General features: G+C 30.5%; 1 protein-coding gene across 1 annotated transcript in view; it reads right to left on the bottom strand.

Annotated features, from left to right (window-relative positions):
- Positions 1-18,222: 18,222 nt before the first annotated feature.
- Positions 18,223-21,877, bottom strand: part of LOC139889453 (uncharacterized) — an 84,634-nt gene continuing 80,979 nt past the window's right edge. Inside the window, exon 7 of the mRNA XM_071872404.1 lies at positions 18,223-18,326. Within this exon, the coding sequence (XP_071728505.1) occupies positions 18,223-18,326 (104 nt within the window). The remainder of the gene's footprint in view (positions 18,327-21,877) is intronic.

The raw sequence follows: 21,877 nt of genomic DNA, 5'->3' as shown, positions 1-21,877 counted from the left end.
CCGAGATTTACATCAAGTGTGTTGGGCTATATGATCAATAAATATTAACGGGCCACTATGTGTTGAACATAATTAGAGTGGGTTTAAAAATTTTGTTGTTGGACCCGAACAGAGTTTAGATATAGAGGATGACGGATGAAGTAAAAAAAAAAAACTAGTAACAGTAATATAAGATGTTAATGATCAGAGTTTAGCTTATTACAAATATTGGATCATCAATCGAATTAAATGATGAAGCAGAAGATAGAGAAAAGGGAATAGAAAGAAACGAGTTAAGTAAATTAAATAGGGATTTACAACAGAAAAACTGGGATGGTGCAGATGGTTTAGTGTGGTGTTAGGTGAGCGAGAGGTCACGGGTTCGAGCCTCGTCATGGGCATTTCTTTTTAGAAAGACTTAAATGGGTATATACTTTTAATTTAATTTCTATTATTATTATCATTAATATTATTATTATTATTATTATTATTATTATTATTATTATTATTATTATTATTATTATTATTATTATTATTATTATTATTATTATTATTATTATTATTATATTTTTCATTCTTGTTAGTATTATTACAAATAGAATTTATTTACAATAATATTAATATTTGTATCACTATATTTTTATGATACTAATTAAGATTAAATATAAGTATATCAATTAATATATAACTATATATTTTAGAAACCTTAATGTAAGTATTTATTTTCATAAATAATAAATATTGTAATAAATTATTAAACTACTTTAATAAGAAATTATTTTAACAAATGATACAATTTATATCATTACTAATAATACATAAATTGATTCGATTATGGTTATACGTGTTAATATATATATAAATGATATAGGTTCGTGAATTTGAGGCCAACTTTATACTTGATCAACGGTGTTATATGTATTTTTACATCAAAATACATTAGGTGAGTATATAGTCCCTTTTTGAACTTTAAATATTTTTGGGATGAGAATACATGCACTGTTTTTATAAATGATTTACGTTATGGACACAAGTGATCAAAAATCTACGTTGAGTTGTACCATGGCATATTTCTTTATACTTGGTAGCTAATATTTACGTGAGGAGCGTAAACGCGAATCCTGTTGATAGATCTATCGGGCCTGACAACCCCAACCGGGCTGGACGACCAGTTTTAAACGGTTGCACAGTACTTCATTTCGTTACTACACTTTGGTACGGTGTAGGGTTTATTTAAGAATATGCTGCTGTGATTTAAATGTTAAGTATGGTTACCAAGTGCTCAACGACTTTTCTATACACGAGGAGTGTATTATGTATAAACTTTAAATCTTGTGGTCCATGGATAGTTATAACGCTGCTAGCATTAAACCTATATATCTCACCAACTTTATGTTGACTTTTTAAAGCATGTTTATTCTCAGGTACGAATTAAGTCTTCCGCTGTGCATTAGCTCATATTAAGGACCTTACTTGGAGTCGATCATCGCAATGGAACCAAATGTTGAAGACTTCGTCCGGGAGGATAAGGTCGAGGTCTTTACAGGTGGTATCAGAGCGGTGGTCTTAGTGAACCAGGCCTTGCAATAGTGTGTCTAACTGGTAGTTGTTAGGATACATTAGTGAGTCTGGACTTTGACCGTGTCTACCTGCCAAAAAGTTTTGCTTATCATTTTTAGTCGGAAACCATCTGCTTATCATCCTTAAGAAATTGCTTGCCTATCATTCTCAAGTCTAGACACGTTCTACTGCATTCAGTGCATCGATAGTGTATAGACGAAATTCATATTTTAGCGTATCTGATAATTCATATCTTAGCGCATCTGTAGACCCGCCTGACAAATGCCGTAGGTTCTTCTGTAGTCTACAAAATCCTTAGTGTTATATATATATAGATATTCTATGTAGTTAGAATATCATCCTATATTCGAAAATTATATCACATCGAAGAATTATTCCATTCATCGACTTTCTCTTGGCATTGAACCAGAAAGCACTTACCGGCGAACCTGTTCGAGAAACCATTTAACCTTTTATTTCTAGAAATATCCCGTTACGATTATAAATTATCCTATATTTCGAATCTTACTCACCCGCTCGTTTCAATCGTCAATCATCCCGACATAATATAAGAAGTTAACGAACTACGTGATCGAGTAATGGCTCTGGAGAATCTGGTGTGGAGACACCAGCAGCAGCACCAGTAGCATAATCCGTACCACCATCATCAACGCCGACAATACTCTTATCACCCCAACCACAATCACGTCATAAATCTCAACGTCATGATCTGTACCTCGGATATCAACATCACACGCTTCAATATCATCATCTGTACTTCAAGTATACTCCTTGTTTTACATATCATTCTACATCGATTAATTTCGTTCTACGTATTGTTCTACCTCATTTACCTTCGTCCGGCATGGCAATTATGTAATCTCTAAAGTTTTAGAGATCATGTAATCAAGTGCTAACAATAAATCAAATGAGTATAAAATCTTATTGACTCATTAAATCCATAATTACATCTGAAGAAAATATATATGCAAGTATATTTTCATAAAGATCGTAATTAAAAATTCTTTCGTACAAACTGTTAATGATGAAAATATTTTAACGGGTGGGTAGTACCCAAGGAATATTTAAAATTCACATTTACAAGTTACACTGTACATTCTTCGAATCTGATTCAACGGTCATTTACTATCCTACTTACAATCATCAATATACGTATCCGTTCATCACAGAATAACCATTTTCATTCAAATTTCATATTTGGATTTTGACCTATCAGAATCCAACAAGTGGCATAACGAATAAAACATTGGACTAAATAAAAAGTGTTAGAAACAGATGAATTAACTAATTGAAATGGGGTTAGGGTTACACGCTAACTGTTCCGGCTAACTGTTCCCAGCTAACTGATTAACATTTAATTTATCGCAATTTACATTCTCGCAATTTTAATTTCTGCACTGTCGGGACACATGTACAACAATACGTCGGATTAATTCTGAGACAACACGTTGTATAATGGGTCATGATATACGTTTATTTATTTTACGCACTTTAAATAACGGGACACGTATGCAAGGTTTCGACTTATCATATCGACCCATCTATATATATATTTCGGAACAACCGTAGACACTCTATATGTGAAGGTGGGAGTTGGCTATACAGGGTCGGAGTTGATTCCAAAATATATATATACTTTGAGTTGTGATCGACACTGAGACCGGTACACGGGTCACGATACGTATTAATTATGCATATTAAATTATATATGAATATATTGAACTGTTATTGGACCATTGGACAATCGGACAATAGACTGCTAACTATGGACAAGTAAAATGAATTAAAATATTGATTATAACATATGAAACTAAACTAATCTTCAAGTTTGCCACTTGATTCTATCTTAAACCTCATTCGTATCTTGACAATTACAATTCGCGTTCAAATCTTTCATTATTCTAGAGAACACCTCGATTGAGAAATTGAACCAGCCACACCTCGTTTATGGAAGAGAGATTCATGCATACAGTTATGCACCTGAAAAATTTTCAAAAACCGAAGTTATAGTTAAAACGTATCCGCGTCAAAATTCCTTATCATCCATTAGTAAAAGCAACCCTACGATTCCTTTTCAAGTAGCCAATTTTGTCACAGCTCCACTTCGACTTCTCAGTAAAACTAGTCTTACTATCATCTCGATATAAATACGTTGTCCTTTCGCCGTCGTTATTGGAGAACCTTTTATATCCCCCGACATCATCAGCAGATATACAAGCAGCTCGTTATCTCTTCGGCGGAATCCGCAATTAGTATTTTAAAAATCTCGTAGCATATCTCCAGTTATACCTATAATATTTATTCCTAAGAAATTCATACTCCGAATGTGAAGTTTCTGAAAACACCCTGAACTATGAAGTAGTTCTTAAAATGCTGATGAAGCAGCAAAAACTGTGAATGAATTTAGCAGTCAAAAGATGATGATAAAGTATCATGTGTTGGTAAAGCTCAGAAAAAGAGGAGATTTGGAACTGGAAAATGGATTGAGCCAAGTATGAAGGAAGGTGTGGATAAATCACAAAAACTGAATCTGCTTTCACAGAATCCAAACGATTCAGAACCTGCTGAAACCGTTAGTAAGAACCCTACTCGATATTTTAAACCTTTTCGGATGATATTCTTCATCATTACATTATCTTAGATATTATAAGATATCTTCATATTTTCTGTTATACATATTCTCCATATTTCAGGAGATATTTTCACAACTACTTCTATCTGCGATCATGTATCTTTCCGTAAAATCTGCGTTACAAAAGAAACTATGTTAGTTTCTAAATTCTGAAACCTTCGAAATTGAGATATGAATGTTTTGAAGTAATGTTGGGAACTGATGCATGAATTAGTATAATATAATGAAACTTGATCAACTTCATTATATTACAGTAAGTCATGTTAAGTTTCTAATGGAATGTGATGATTCACAGTACCGTCATCATGTGCCATGTTACACGGCTCTTACATTCTATCTAATCCCCAAACGTATTAGGAACATATCGTCTTGATAGTTCGATCTTTTCCAGGATATTCTGATAATTGGACAAATCAAAATCGTGTCATTACCATTTCTTTCTAAGAGCATTAACTATGTTCATACCTACAAATTTTAGATCATTACTCGCTTGACTTGAGGACGGGAAGAAGAAACGAAGGGACAATGTCCCGAAATAGAAATTGGAGTATAAATCGCAACAAATAGAAGAGAGTATTAACAGTGGATGACAATGATATAAAGGACAGAAGCAGGAACATCGAAATATAAGGGAAGCTATCAAACTCAACAACCACTCAGAAATTACAAATCGTGTATATCAATACGTATTGCAACGTAAAGACACTGGAGAATTAGAAACATTATAATACCAAGAAAATCATAAAAGTGAATAGATTCTTCTGGCGGCAGATGAAAGAGAAGAATGAAAGATATGAAAGTTAGAAGTATAATAAGAATCAGGATTGGATGAAGCATATTAAGGAATGAGTAGAGGAAGCAAGAATAGAAGGTGTGAAGAATAAGGAAACGGAGGGGGAAGATTTATAATAAAATATCCGACAGAGAAATCAAAACAGATTGCCACATTAAATCAAAGAAGATTCTGATCCCTAAAGAGCCAAATCTTGTTACATAAGATTTTCTTTAAATCCCTTAAATTCTGGAAATCAATCATAATCATGTCATCGGTTAAAACAATTCCATATTTACTCATTTCATTTTCTTGATAGCCTCATTTATGTTCTTCGCGTAATCGAATTGTTTTATCTATATCTCTCAATAATGATAAAACTTCATTATTACCTTATATTCGTCATGAAAACATTCCTATTGTTATCCATGAAAACCTCTACCAAATTTCGGGGACGAAATTATTTTTTAACGGGTGAGTACTGTAACGACCCGGAAATTTCCGACCAAATTTAAACCTTAAACTCTATATGTTTCCGACACGATAAGCAAAAACCCTAATATTGAGTCTAGAAAGTTTGAAATCTATATTTGGATTATCAGTTACCTTTTGACCAAGCCTGACGATTCACGAACCTTTGTGTGTTGGTAAAACTGTAAACATATATGAACTTTAAACATAAGTAATATTATATATATATATATATATATATATATATATATATATATATATATATATATATATATATATATATATATATATATATATATATATATATATATATATATATATTATAAATTTAAAAATATGAGATATTATAGTAAATATGATATAATTAATAAGTTGTAATATATTAAATCTAATTACAAATCTGTATATAATTGTTTTGTTAATATTAATATTATTACTTTCATTATTGTTATTATTATTAATATTAATATTAATATTTGTATTAGTAATATTATTACCCTTAACATAATATATATATGTATATGATTCTATTATGATTAAGTTGTATTATTATTACTGTTAAATGTTATTATTAATATAATACTGATATTAATATTAACTAGTATTATTGTTCATATTATGAAGGAGATTATTATTATTATTTATTTTTATTATCATTAGTATTAATTAAAATTATTAAATTATCATTTTTACATTATCATTTATCATATATTTTTACTAGTCTATTTATCAAAAATGTTATCATTAGTAATATCATTATTTAATAATAATATTATTAACAGTATCAATATATTTGTTAATTGCCAAATTTATGATTTATGTATGTATGTAAACAGAGATATATATATATTTAGATACATAAAAATTAATTACATAAATACATACAAATATATATAATATGATATTTACATCATTACATATACATCTATTATATATATTACGGTATTATATATAAAAATACAAAACAGAAATTTAGATAGATATCTATCTGTCGCCTTCTCCTTTATGTTTCTGTTGGCCCGTGAATATGGGTTGGCACTACTATAACCCATTCTATTTAAATACTCCCAATCAATTAATTCCAGCGTTAGAAAATTCACACAACCTGTAATCAACCAAAACTCCATCCCTGCTATTTCCCTTCGTTCCTAGTTCTTGTTATGGATTGAACCAAGATCAAGGACACCAGTCGATCACCTATTTTGCCATACCTACTATCAACGAACAACCAAATTCACCTCTTGATCATCTTTATGATTCTAAACAATGAAACTCACTAACATGCTCGATTATTTGATATTCGAAACCCGAACAAGCTCCTACTCAAATATTGTTACAAACATTACAGTTGTTCGAAGATAAAGAAAAGGAATAAGCAAATCATCACCATACACCACTCTACAACCATCATGCCCACCATCATTGAAATCCTTACATAAACCCGCTACCACAACCTATCCATTTTGCTTCATGATTAGTCAAAACCCGAACCAAACCGCCACTGTAATTTCTATTCCTATTATTCTGTTGAAAACACCAACATAAACCAATTGTTATTACTCGTTTCTGTTTCCTAATACAACACCACCCTCTTTCACCTTAAACCGCCATCCCAAAAACCCATTTAACCACCTTTATCTTTCTCTCTAATCACCATAACTAACCGCCATCTCTATCTCTTTTCCCTCTCTTGATGCAACCACAACCGAAGTCATCATCTCCAATTATCACCACCACCATTGAACACACCTTCGTGTTCTTTTTCTTCTTAAACTACAACTGCAACTTCTTCTTTTTCTCTATTTCATTCCTGTTAATCAAAAACCGAAAATCACGAGAAGGTTTATATAAAAACTGCGAAGTATTTAATTATATAACAGCTGCAACCGAAGTAGGTTAATATGGATTGATAAAGATGAACCATCCTTTTTCTTTTCCCTTGTGACCGACACTTTTTTTAGAGCAATTAACCCACTTGTGTTATTATAAATACATAAATCATACCTTTTGAAATTTTCAGCTCGATACACCCCACCACACTCGTGTTTACTTTTGGCCAAATTCCTTGAATTATATTTCTTTTGTTTGAAAACGTGGGTTATCCAAGATAAGAGTGGGGATTGCTTTGCACCATAAAACCTATATATTACTATTATTTTAGCCGTCCCACTGATAAAGGACCCAAGGTACATGTCGGTTTAGTTGTTTAGCTTGGGCCGAGATTTACATCAAGTGTGTTGGGCTATATGATCAATAAATATTAACGGGCCACTATGTGTTGAACATAATTAGAGTGGGTTTAAAAATTTTGTTGTTGGACCCGAACAGAGTTTAGATATAGAGGATGACGGATGAAGTAAAAAAAAAAAAACTAGTAACAGTAATATAAGATGTTAATGATCAGAGTTTAGCTTATTACAAATATTGGATCATCAATCGAATTAAATGATGAAGCAGAAGATAGAGAAAAGGGAATAGAAAGAAACGAGTTAAGTAAATTAAATAGGGATTTACAACAGAAAAACTGGGATGGTGCAGATGGTTTAGTGTGGTGTTAGGTGAGCGAGAGGTCACGGGTTCGAGCCTCGTCATGGGCATTTCTTTTTAGAAAGACTTAAATGGGTATATACTTTTAATTTAATTTCTATTATTATTATCATTAATATTATTATTATTATTATTATTATTATTATTATTATTATTATTATTATTATTATTATATTTTTCATTCTTATTAGTATTATTACAAATAGAATTTATTTACAATAATATTAATATTTGTATCACTATATTTTTATGATACTAATTAAGATTAAATATAAGTATATCAATTAATATATAACTATATATTTTAGAAACCTTAATGTAAGTATTTATTTTCATAAATAATAAATATTATAATAAATTATTAAACTACTTTAATAAGAAATTATTTTAACAAATGATACAATTTATATCATTACTAATAATACATAAATTGATTCGATTATGGTTATACGTGTTAATATATATATAAATGATATAGGTTCGTGAATCTGAGGCCAACTTTATACTTGATCAACGGTGTTATATGTATTTTTACTACAAAATACATTAGGTGAGTATATAGTCCCTTTTTGAACTTTAAATATTTTTGGAATGAGAATACATGCACTGTTTTTATAAATGATTTACGTTATGGACACAAGTGATCAAAAATCTACGTTGAGTTGTACCATGGCATATTTCTTTATACTTGGTAGCTAATATTTACGTGAGGAGCGTAAACGCGAATCCTTTTGATAGATCTATCGGGCCTGACAACCCCAACCGAGCTGGACGACCAGTTTTAAACGGTTGCACAGTACTTCGTTTCGTTACTACACTTTGGTACGGTGTAGGGTTTATTTAAGAATATGCTGCTGTGATTTAAATGTTAAGTATGGTTACCAAGTGCTCAACGACTTTTCTATACACGAGGAGTGTATTATGTATAAACTTTAAATCTTGTGGTCCATGGATAGTTATAACGCTGCTAGCATTAAACCTATATATCTCACCAACTTTATGTTGACTTTTTAAAGCATGTTTATTCTCAGGTACGAATTAAGTCTTCCGCTGTGCATTAGCTCATATTAAGGACCTTACTTGGAGTCGATCATCGCAATGGAACCAAATGTTGAAGACTTCGTCCGGGAGGATAAGGTCGAGGTCTTTACACTTATGTTTTTGAAAAGAGTTTTACACAACGTTTGACCGTCTAGTTGACCGATGATTTCACGAACTATATAACATATGATAATTATACGTTTGTGTATATATATGTATATATACATATTTAACATGATCTAAGAATGTTGTAATACCTCATTTTGTATTAATAACAATAAGTTATAAGTATATTTTGAAACTACTAATTTAAGTTTTCAAAACAATAACCATACGTAACGTTATTTGACATAAATACTTATGACCTATAATGTTTATACATATATCGTATATGTAACGTATTTAATCACTTTTTAAGGACTTAAATACATAAAACAATATAAGTGTATTCACAAAAGATAGCTATATTTGAATCTTCGTTCCGTTTTCACAAGATTTCTATACGTATATCTAGAGTATATGTACTCGTATCATACCTAACCTCTATACGTATTTACTATTGGTATATACACATCAAATCACCACCAACCAGACCTTGTTCATGCCTTATGTATAAGGTAATTACTTTTGTATGATTGTATGACTAATTAACAAGATTACAAGCTTGAAACTTGTCTTTGTCTCCCCCCCCCCCCCATTCACGTTTTTAATGGGCTAGGAGTACTCCATTCTTGATTCATTTTTACTTCAATTTTCTAGCCAAAACACACACATACTTAGAAGCCTTAAACCCCTTAACCATCTCAGCTCACAACCATGAAGATCTAGTTTCAAAAATATCACTTAATCATCATAAGAAAACCCTTACAAAAACACTTCAAGAATCCTTCCAAGAACACAAGTTTACTTCCAATCTTTAATCCAACTCCACCACTCTTTTGGTTCTAGGTTTTTACTTCTATTTTAAAGCAATCTTGTCCAAGTAACTTGAGGTAGTAACTTTGTTCATAACCTTATTCGATTCATATATATATAGCTATCTTATTTTATGGTATACAATTTTAACAACAAGAACATAGTTTGAATGATTTCAAACTTGTTTGCAAACTAAATAGATCCTTCTAACTTAACTTTTAAAATACTTCAAGACCTGTAATATATCATAAATATATGCTAATTTAACAAGGTATAACTTGGTTTTTCAAAGAACACCTTAAAAACTGAATTTACGACGTCGGAGTGCAACCGGGGGCTGTTTTGGGTTGGATAATTAAAAACCATCTTGAACTTTGAATTGGAGGTTTATATTCTGGAAAAATGATATTTCTCATGAATATGTTAACACATAAAAATTTCATGATTTAACTCAAAGTATAAGTATTTTTAGAAAAATAATCATTTAATGTTGTTTACATAAGGGAAAATGATTAACTTCATAAGTTTCACCAAAATTTAACCTATGACCTGTGATTTTGAATACAAACTAAGGTATTTACAGTTGATATTCCTAAAGAAGGACTCGATCCAAGGAAGTGGCAAGTTGAATCAACGAAAACGGAGTTGTAACGAAGAAACTATGACTAAAACAAGATCGGATATCCAAAACTAGTTTAGCCACGAAAATAATTGGAGAAAAATTAAATAAATCACATCTTTCTAAAATAACATGATATTTTATATATATGTACTCATAATTTAATTTTATATATTTCAGGATCACCCGTAAACAACACGAGAAGATTAATCATAAGACCTCATGTACGTACGCAACACGTCATGTGACAACACCGGTACTTTATGTACGCAACACGTCATTTGACAACACGGTACCGTGGGTCAAGATTAATCCCGACCAATACGAATACGATGGGGGTTTTATGGGGGTTTTATTTATTTATTAAACACCTAAATATGAACCATTAAAATTGAATTGCTAACTACGGACTAAGAAGACATTAAAAGTATTATAAGTATATATATGTGACGATTGTTTAAAATGAAAATATATTGATATATTATATATGGATAGGTTCGTGATATCAACCGGAGACCAAGTCAAAATATATATATATCTTCAAGGCAAAGTGAGTATATAGTCCCACTTTTAAACTCTAAGTATTTCGGGATGAGAATACATGTATTTTATGTTTTACGTTATGGACACAAGTAACTGAAAAATATATTCTACGTTGAGTTGTACCACTGGCATACTTCCCTGTAGCTTGGTAACTACTATTTACAGCGGTATTGTAAACGCGAATCCTGTTGATAGATCTATTGGGCTTGACAACCCCAACCGGACTGGACGACCAGTATTCAACGGTTGCACAGTACTTCGTTTTGTGACTACACTTGGTACAGTGTAGTAAGATTTCATAATAAAGGGAATATGCGACGTGATTAAATGTTAAGTATGGTTACCAAGTGCTCAACCACTTAGAATATTTTTATTAAAATGTTTACATAGGAAATCTTGTGGTCTATATTTATATCGCTGCCGGCATTAAACCTATATCTCACCAACTTTATGTTGACGTTTTAAACATGTCTATTCTCAGGTGATAACTAAAAGCTTCCGATGCAACATGTTGAATTTAAGCAAGATCTTGTGTATGCATATTTGTGTCAAAAACAAAACTGCATATCCGAGGAGTTGTAATGTAAAATATGCTAGAAATCGTATTGTTATCATCACATGTAAAGTTTGTAAGTCTAAGATTATCGCTAAACGATAATCATCTTTATATTGTCTAAAGCTTGTATTATCATAAGAGTTATGGTTTGTAATGTAAAATAAATGCAGTTGTTCTTTTAAAAATGTCGCATATAGAGGTCAATACCTCGCAATGAAATCATACGTTATCTAACTTGTTCTTATGGTTAAGGACGGGTTATGACACTGAAACACTCACCGGCGAACCAATCCGAAACACTATTTTTGCTCTCATTTCCTGAATATCTCGCCACGATTATATTCTATTCAGAATTCTAAACCTTATTTATCCGCTCGTTCCGACCGACAATCATTCCGGAATAATAAAAGAAGTCAACGAACTTCGCGCTCGAGTAATCAATTTAGAAAAACATGGTGCAAAACGTACCAGCTTCAGCAACATCACCGGCACCAACAGTACTACCAACATCAACACTAGTACCACCAACAATCCAAGTATCAACAATCCATGCCTCAACATCCCATTCAGTACCTCGAGTACAATCATCGTTGTATGTATCGTTCTACATCAATTATCTTCGTTCTTCATGGTGATTATGTAATCTCTAATGTTTTAGAGATTATATATTCTTGTTCTAACGGTAAATCAAATGAGTCTAATATCATATTGACTCATTAAATCCATGATTACATCTGAAGAAAATATACTTGTATATTTGTTTTCATAAAGGTTGTTATTAAAAATTCTTTCGTACAAACTGTTAATGATGAAAATATTTTAACGGGTAGGTAATACCCAAGAAATATTTAGATTTCACATTAATAAGTTACACTGTACATTCTTCGAATCAGATTCAACAATCATTTACTATCCTATTTACAACTACCGATATATGTATCCGTTCACCGCAGAATAACCATTTTCATTCAATTTCATATTTGGATTTTGACCTATTAGAATCCAACAAGTGGCATAATGAAGAAATAATGGACACAATAAAAATTGATTAGAAACAGACTAATTAACAATATTAAATTTTATTAAGAAACCACGCTAACAAAATCCTAGCTAACTGTTCCTAGCTAACTGTTAATTCCGTATTACATTTTATTTATCGCAATTTAATTATCGCAATTTATTTTATCGCAATTTATATTCTCGCAATTTTATTTTTTGTCATCTAATTTCTGTTATTTACTTTACGCACTTTATTTATCGTCATTTAATTTCTGTTATTTATTTTACGCACTTTAAATATCGGGACACGTATATAAAGTTTTGACATATCATATCGACACATCTATATATATTATTTGGAATCACCATAGACACTCTATATGCAGTAATGATCGAGTTCTCTATACAGGGTTGAGGTTGATTCTATAATAATATATATACTTTGAGTTGTGATCGAGTCTGAGACGTATACGGGTCACGGTACGTATTAATTAATTCGAATATTATATATTAAACTATAAATGATTTATTGGACTGTCAACTGTGGACTATCGACTGAGAACTAATAATATTGAACAATTAAAATGAATTAAAATATTGATTATAATATATGAAACTAAACAATTCTTCAAGTTTGCCACTTGATTTCATCTTAAACCTCATTTGTATCTTGACAATTACAATCCGCGTTCAAACCTTTCATGATTTTTGAAAACACCTAAATCGAGAGGATGAACCAACCACACATCATCTACAGAAGAAAAGATTGATGCATATAGTTATGCACTTAAAAAATACTCGGAACCTGAGTAAACATTTAACACGTAGTTGTGCTAATTCCTTTAGTGTTATTATTACCCAAAATAACTTGGTAATTCCTTTTAAAGTAGCAAATTTTGTCACAGCTCCAGCAAATCAACTTCGACTTTTCATTCAAAACAACCTTATTATCACCTTGATTTATATGTATGCTCTTTTATTGTTACCGGGGAACCTTTTATATTCCACAATATTACCGTCAGCATTTAATAATCTAAAAACACAATTCTCTTGAAATCACCTCGGATTGATAACCAATGATTCGGATATGGTAGCAGTAAATGTAGAGGAATCGGCAATCAGTACTTTGAAAACTCACATCATATCTACATCAACAGTTATATGTATAACATTTATCTTCTAGAATAATGACCTTCCATTCTGAAATTTTGAAAAGCACCCAGTCTACAAATCAATACTCTGAATATTGAAAAAGCTTAATGAAGCAGCAGAAACAGTAGACAACCGTAAACGATCTTAACAGCCAGAAGTTTGATAATAAAGAATAGTTTGTTGGAAAAGCTCAAAAAAGTTGGAACTGAAAAACGGATTGAGCTAACCATGAAGGAGACCAAGGACAAATACAAGGACCAAACCCTATATTCAAAGAATTCAGGTAATTCTGGATCCGATGAAATCTTAAGAGAATATCCTGCTCCGAAGTCATGTTATAATCTTGCGGAAAATCTTTCTTCATCAACCATCGAACTTAGAGATTCCAAAATATCATCATCAATATCTTTGACATTTCTGAGGATATTTTCATAAATATTCTCGTCCAAAATTATATACCTCCTCGTGCTTCCTGTGTATCATTATATTGGAAACATTCAATAGAAAATTTAATACCGAAAAGCAGATTATGCGAAACTAGGAAGAAAGCCGTGGACAAATCACAAAGAATAAGTTTGACTTCAAAGAATTCAAAAGATTCAATGCCTGCTGAAGTCTTTAGCGAATATCTTGCTCCTTACTCTAAACCCTTGCGGACAATAGTTTCTATCATTATCTGATCTTAGATATTCCGAAGTATTATCGTATCTTTCATTATAAATATCCTCGATATTTCTGAATATATTTTCATAACTAAACTTATCTGAACTTATTAATCTCTTCGTGCTATCAGTATTACATCATATAGAAACTGTTAGTTTCTATATTCTGTAAACTTTCGAGCTTAAAATATGAATGTTATTGAAGTAATGTTGGGAACTGATGCATGAGTTAGTATAATATAATGACACTTGATCAACGTGATTATATTACAGTAAGTCATGCTGAGTTTCTAATGACACGTGATGATTCACAGACTCTAACATCATCATGTGCCATGTACACGACTCTTACATTCTATCTAGTCTTCAAACATATCGAGAACATATCTTCTTGATAAATCTATTTTTCCGGGATAGTCTGGTAATTTGACAAGTTAAATTGTTCTATTACCGTTTCTTTCTTAGGACATTAACAATGTTCATTCTGAAACTTATATCTGCTAATTCTGGACCATTACAAGAGATGCCCAATCACAAGAAGAAGAAATGAAGGGACAAAGCTCCGAAACAGAAATTGGAGTATAAATCGCAGCAAATAGGGGGAAGTATTAACTGGGGATGACAATGATTATAGAAAACAGAAGCAAGGACTTCGAAGTATAAGGGAAGATATAAAGCCCAATAACAACACATAAATTACAAACTGTGGATATTAATACGAATAGCAGTATAAAGACACGGTAGAATTAAGAATAGTATCACCCCAAGGTAATAGAAGAAGTAACCAGATTCTTCTAGTGGAAGATTAAAAAGAAGGATGATAGAAATGATAATTAAGAAAATACCAAGGAGTAGGACTGGATGAAGCATTTTCCCAATCTTTTAGAAGTAAGAATTAAGAACGAAAGAATAAGAATGATGAAAATAAGGGAACGGAAGAAGTTCATTTATAGTAGAGATACCAGACAAATCAATCGATACAGATCATCACATTTAATTATATAGATCTTAATTTTCTTATTCGCCGAAGAATCAAATCTTTTAGATTTCGAAGATTACCTTTGAATCCCTCGAATTCCGGAATTCAACCCGGACAACGTCAAAAGCTAAGACGAATCCCTATTTCTTCGTTTCACTCTTTAGTGATAGCTTCACTCGTACTCTTCGAGTAATCGAATTATTTTATCCATATTACTCAATGATGATAAAACTCTATTTATCAACTCAAATTCGTCATGAAAACATTTTTATTGTTAGCCATGACCACCTCACTCAAATTTCGGGACGAAATTTCTTTAACGGGTAGGTACTGTGATGACCCGGGAATTTTCGACCAAATTTTAAACTTAATCTTTATATGACTTCGACATGATAAACAAAGTCTGTTAAACCGAATCTCAAAAACTTTGAACTGTGTTCATATATACATTTGACCTTTGACTAATCCCCGACGATTCACGAACAGTTGTGTGTAAATAAATATGTAAATATATATATATATATATATATATATATATATATATATATATATATATATATATATATATATATATATATATATATATATATATATATGTGTGTGTGTGTGTGTATATATAATATTTTTTTTGAAATTAATAAAATACACTTTAATCAATTTAAAATTTAAAATGTAAAATTATAAACAGAATAATTAAATACAATTAAAGTGAATATATATAAACATGCATATGATACTACTATTATGAAACTATATGCATATGTATATGATTCCTATTAATAATTGGTATTATATTGTATAAATTATATAAATATTCAATATCTAATAAATGCTGTCATAGGATATATAATATATGTTTATTAATTATTAGATAGTTAATAAAATATAAATTCTACATATTAAATTTAGTTACAAGTAGAAAAGCTATACTAATAACCATATTTTCATTATAAATGTAATATTAATAATTGTATTATTAATATTATTATTATAGAAAAGTATAAGTTATTATGTTATTATTATTATTATTATTGTTTTAATATCATTAATAAGATGATTATTATCAAATTAAATTTACTTAAATTATCATTATTAGTGTCATTGTTATTAGTAAAATTATAATTGTAACTAATATAATTATCATAAGTATTATCCTTAATTTGATTACTAAAATTATCATTTTATTTAGAGTTATTATTTTCATTATTCTTATTGGTATAATTATGATATTAATATCATTATTATTTCTATTATCATTATTATTGGTTTTATTATTATTATTATTATTATTATTATTATTATAATTAATATTAATGTTAAGTATTTATATTTGTATTATTAGTATATTCCTTCATATATTTAATAAGTTGATATAAATATAGTAGTTATACATATATACAAATACAGATATATATTATATTGATAAATACAATTATTTATTTAATATATACATATACAAACTTATATAAATATATACACCGTACATACATATTATATAAACACAAAAAAAGTCGTGATTAGCTGTATATTACCCTCAATCTGTTGTAAAGTGATTCTCTATATCTGATTCGTACCAATCAAGTAATCTAATCACATATACAACAAATTCTGTTGAGAAATCGTACGCCCACTTCCATTTTTTTATTCCTATTTTTTTCCTGTTTACTGATATTGAACCGATCAAGTCAATTTGGCTATATTATGAATGAATTATTCGATGAATATGAAACAACACATTCAGTCCTTATAATAACATATTCAGTTGAAACCATTACAGTTATTTATCAAACTAAATTTATCAAAGAAAAACCTCTAAACTCGTCGGCCCCTGTCTTGAACATTTTTTTACCACAACTCGATTTCAAACGAGATTTAAAAATGTAAAATTGCTGTTATGTTAAGAATCCCATATGCAAACTATCTGGAAAGATTCAATAACCAATTCTTCAAATTAAGATCGAATTTAAGAGTCAAAGATTCGGTTTTTAAAAGTCAACTTATGTTCTTCATTTAAATTCAAAATTTCTGTTTTGAATTAAATTAAATTGATGATCCCTAACGTTTTTATGAGGGATTTAAAACATTTTTCATGTTATAACCGTTAGCTAAAAGTGTCTAGAATTCAAAAGTCACCTATGGTGTTCATCTTTTTTTCTCTCGTCGCAACAGCAGCAGCACTTAGATTGTTTATATTTTTTTTTGTTTTCAGTTAATCACACAAGTTGCTTCTGTATCAATGTTAAGTTCAAAATTAATTTAGTAATTCAATTTATGGTTTTGGCCGATTGCTGTATCGTGGGAAGAAGATGAATAAGATCAAGTAATTGATACGGGTTATATATATTTAGAAGGGATATTTATTCAGAAAACAGGCAATAGCCTGATGGTTTAGAGTGTTATGGGCGAGCGAGAATTCGCGGGTTCGAGTCCCGTCACGTGCAGTTTATATCTTTTTAATGCTACTAAGGTATTAAATGATATCTTAATTATTATTATCATTAACATTAATATTATAATTATTATTATTACTAATGTTATAAATATTAGTATTATTATCATTAGGATTGTTATTATTGTTACTAGGTGTAGTGCCCGTACGTTGCACGAAAGATGTACGCGATATGATATACTGGACTGTAAATTAGGCGGAAAGAACGGTTAAGTGACGACATGTTAAATAATACGAAATCAATGATGTGAAAGCCCTGTTTCAAATGTATAGAAACACAATAACGTTACAAAAACACAAAATACTACGCAAATGTAAATATGGCTCAAGCCTTGTTATCTATGAAAGTAAAAGGGATGGTGTCTGTGTCCCGTGATCCCGGTATAGCGTGCTTGAGAGCTGCTGCTTTCAACTGTTGTGCACATAAACCTGACAAAAGAGCACATGTAGGAAAATTAGGGAAAATTAGTATAAAACGTGTTTTTTTAGCGTTTTGCAAGTACTATGCATGTAAATAATGAAACTTATAATCCCACATTTGTCTTCCGGCACGATACAACGAAGGTTTAAAATGAGAAATCCTATAATATGGGGCCTGAGGCGATGGTCCTCCAGAGTTAGAAACTTAGATGAAACAGGCAAATTCTAAGAAGATAGACCATACCTGTAAGTGCAGAGTGATATACTGTCCTTGTCGTAAATGAAACCGCATAACTCGGTATATAAAGGTCAATATTACAGGGTACCATGTGGTAATATAATAGCTGATAGGCCCATGGACAGAAATGTTTGCTGATGTACCTGCATTTAGGGGTATGCTGTGATTCAGTGGGGTGAGCTGGATTAATAAAGCAATAAACAGCAGGATGATTTGGTGGATATAACACATTCACATAACGGGTCGCATAAAATTAGAATAGGGAGGGTCTTTTATTTTTCTCTGTAATGGTGATTTATGCACCGAAGCAGGCGTAGCCGAAAATAATATATGTATTGAAATGTCCCGTTCTTATTGATTAAAAACGTTCCATATTAATTGATTTCGTTGCGAGATTTTGACCTCTATATGAGACGTTTTTCAAAGACTGCATTCATTTTAAAACAAACCATAACCTTTATTTCATCAATAAAGGTTTAAAAAGCTTTACGTAGATTATCAAATAATGATAATAAAAAATATCATGTTTACACACGACCATTACATAATGGTTTACAATACAAATATGTTACAACAAAATAAGTTTCTTGAATGCAGTTTTTACACAATATCATACAAGCATGGACTCCAAATCTCGTCCTTATTTAAGTATGCGACAGCGGAAGCTCTTAATAATCACCTGAGAATAAACATGCTTAAAACGTCAACAAAAATGTTGATGAGTTATAGGTTTAACCTATATATATCAAATCATAATAATAGACCACAAGATTTCATATTTCAATACACATCCCATACATAGAGATAAAAATCATTCATATGGTGAACACCTGGTAACCGACATTAACAAGATGCATATATAAGAATATCTCCATCATTCCGGGACACCCTTCGGATATGATATAAATTTCAAAGTACTAAAGCATCCAGTACTTTGGATAGGGTTTCTTAGGCCCAATAGATCTATCTTTAGGATTCGCGTCAATTAGGGTGTCTGTTCCCTAATTCTTAGATTATCAGACTTAATAAAAAGGGGCATATTCGATTTCGATAATTCAACCATAGAATGTAGTTTCACGTACTTGTGTCTATTTTGTAAATCATTTATAAAACCTACATGTATTCTCATCCCAAAAATATTAGATTTTAAAAGTGGGACTATAACTCACTTTCACAGATTTTTTTACTTCGTCGAGAAGTAAGACTTGGCTACTGTTGATTCACGAACCTATAACAATATATACATATATATTAAAGTATGTTCAAAATATATTTACAACACTTTTAATATATTTTGATGTTTTAAGTTTATTAAGTCAGATGTCCTCGTTAGTAACCTACAACTACTTGTCCACAGTTAGATGTACAGAAATAAATCGATAAATATTATCTTGAATCAATCCACGACCCAGTGTATACGTATCTCAGTATTGATCACAACTCAAACTATATATATTTTGGAATCAACCTCAACCCTGTATAACTCCAACATTCACATATAGAGTGTCTATGGTTGTTCCGAAATATAAATAGATGTGTCGACATGATAGGTCAAAACATTGTATACGTGTCTATGGTATCTCAAGATTACATAATATACAATACAAGTTGATTAAGTTATGGTTGGAATAGATTTGTTACCAATTTTCACGTAGCTAAAATGAGAAAAAATTATCCAATCTTGTTTTACCCATAACTTTTTCATTTTAAATCCGTTTTGAGTGAATCAAATTGCTATGGTTTCATATTGAACTCTATTTTATGAATCTAAACAGAAAAAGTATAGGTTTATAGTCGGAAAAATAAGTTACAAGTTGTTTTTGTAAAGGTAGTCATTTCAGTCGAAAGAACGACGTCTAGATGACCATTTTAGAAAACATACTTCCACTTTGAGTTTAACCATAATTTTTGGATATAGTTTCATGTTCATAATAAAAATCATTTTCTCAGAATAACAACTTTTAAATCAAAGTTTATCATTGTTTTTAATTAACTAAGCCAAAACAGCCCGCGGTGTTACTACGACGACGTAAATCCGGTTTTACGGTATTTTTCGTGTTTCCAGGTTTTAAATCATTAAGTTAGCATATCATATAGATATAGAACATGTGTTTAGTTAATTTTAAAAGTCAAGTTAGAAGGATTAACTTTTGTTTGCGAACAAGTTTAGAATTAACTAAACTATGTTCTAGTGATTACGAGTTTAAACCTTCGAATAAGATAGTTTTATATATATGAATCGAATGATGTTATGAACATCATTACTACCTCAAGTTTAGTAGGTAAACCTACTAGAAGTGACAAGAAATGATCTAGCTTCAAAGGATCTTGGATGGCTTGAAAGTTCTTGAAGTAGGATCATGACACAAAAACAAGTTCAAGTAAGATTTTTACTCGAATTAAGATAGTTTATAGTTATAGAAATTGAATCAAAGTTTGAATATGAATATTACCTTGAATAAGAAAGATAACCTAATTTATATAACAAAGGTTTCTTGATCTTAGATGATTACTTGGAATGGATTAGAAAGCTTGGAAGTAAATTAGTAAACTTGAAGGGATTTTTGAAGTGTTCTTGAAGTGTTCTTCCTATGATGATTATAGCTTGATTCTTGAAGTGATTTTTGATGAAGATGATTATTAACTACTGGAAAAATACGTTCATAATAGTGTGTGTGTGTTGAGAGAGAATTAGAAAGAGAATTGGAAGTGAAATGGAGTGAATGATGAGTGGTAATTGGTGAGTGGTGAGTGGGGTTAAAAGGAGTTCTAGTTAGTTGACTAGCTCATGGTAGAAGTTAAAATTGATTAGTCATACATGACATAATCAAGAGTGGAATCCCATGCTAGTTCCTATTGGTATATACCCATAGTAAGTACGTTTTGAAGCTGTGTATAATACGGGTAAGAATACGACTAGAATTCTTGATGAAAGAAAAGAATGGGAAAGTAACTGTAACCATTTTCGTTAAGTATGAGTGTTTTGATATATGTCTTGAAGTCTTCCAAAAGTATTTTAATACATCTAAATACACTACATGTATATACATTTTAACTGAGTCGTTAAGTCATCGTTAGTCATTACATGTAAGTGTTGTTTTGAAACCTTTAAGTTAACGATCTCAATTAATGTTGTTAACCCATTGTTTATTATATCTAATGAGATGTTAAATTATTATATTATCATGATATTATGATATATTAATATATCTTAATATGATATATATACATTTAAATGTCGTTACAACGATAATCGTTACATATATGTCTCGTTTCGAAATCCTTAAGTTAGTAGTCTTGTTTATATGTATATAACTCATTG

The sequence above is a fragment of the Rutidosis leptorrhynchoides genome, chromosome 2 (genome assembly GCF_046630445.1).
Source record: "Rutidosis leptorrhynchoides isolate AG116_Rl617_1_P2 chromosome 2, CSIRO_AGI_Rlap_v1, whole genome shotgun sequence".
NCBI classification, from domain to species: domain Eukaryota; kingdom Viridiplantae; phylum Streptophyta; class Magnoliopsida; order Asterales; family Asteraceae; genus Rutidosis; species Rutidosis leptorrhynchoides.
Note: the sequence above shows the minus strand (reverse complement) of the source record. Positions and strands in the feature narration are given on the sequence as shown.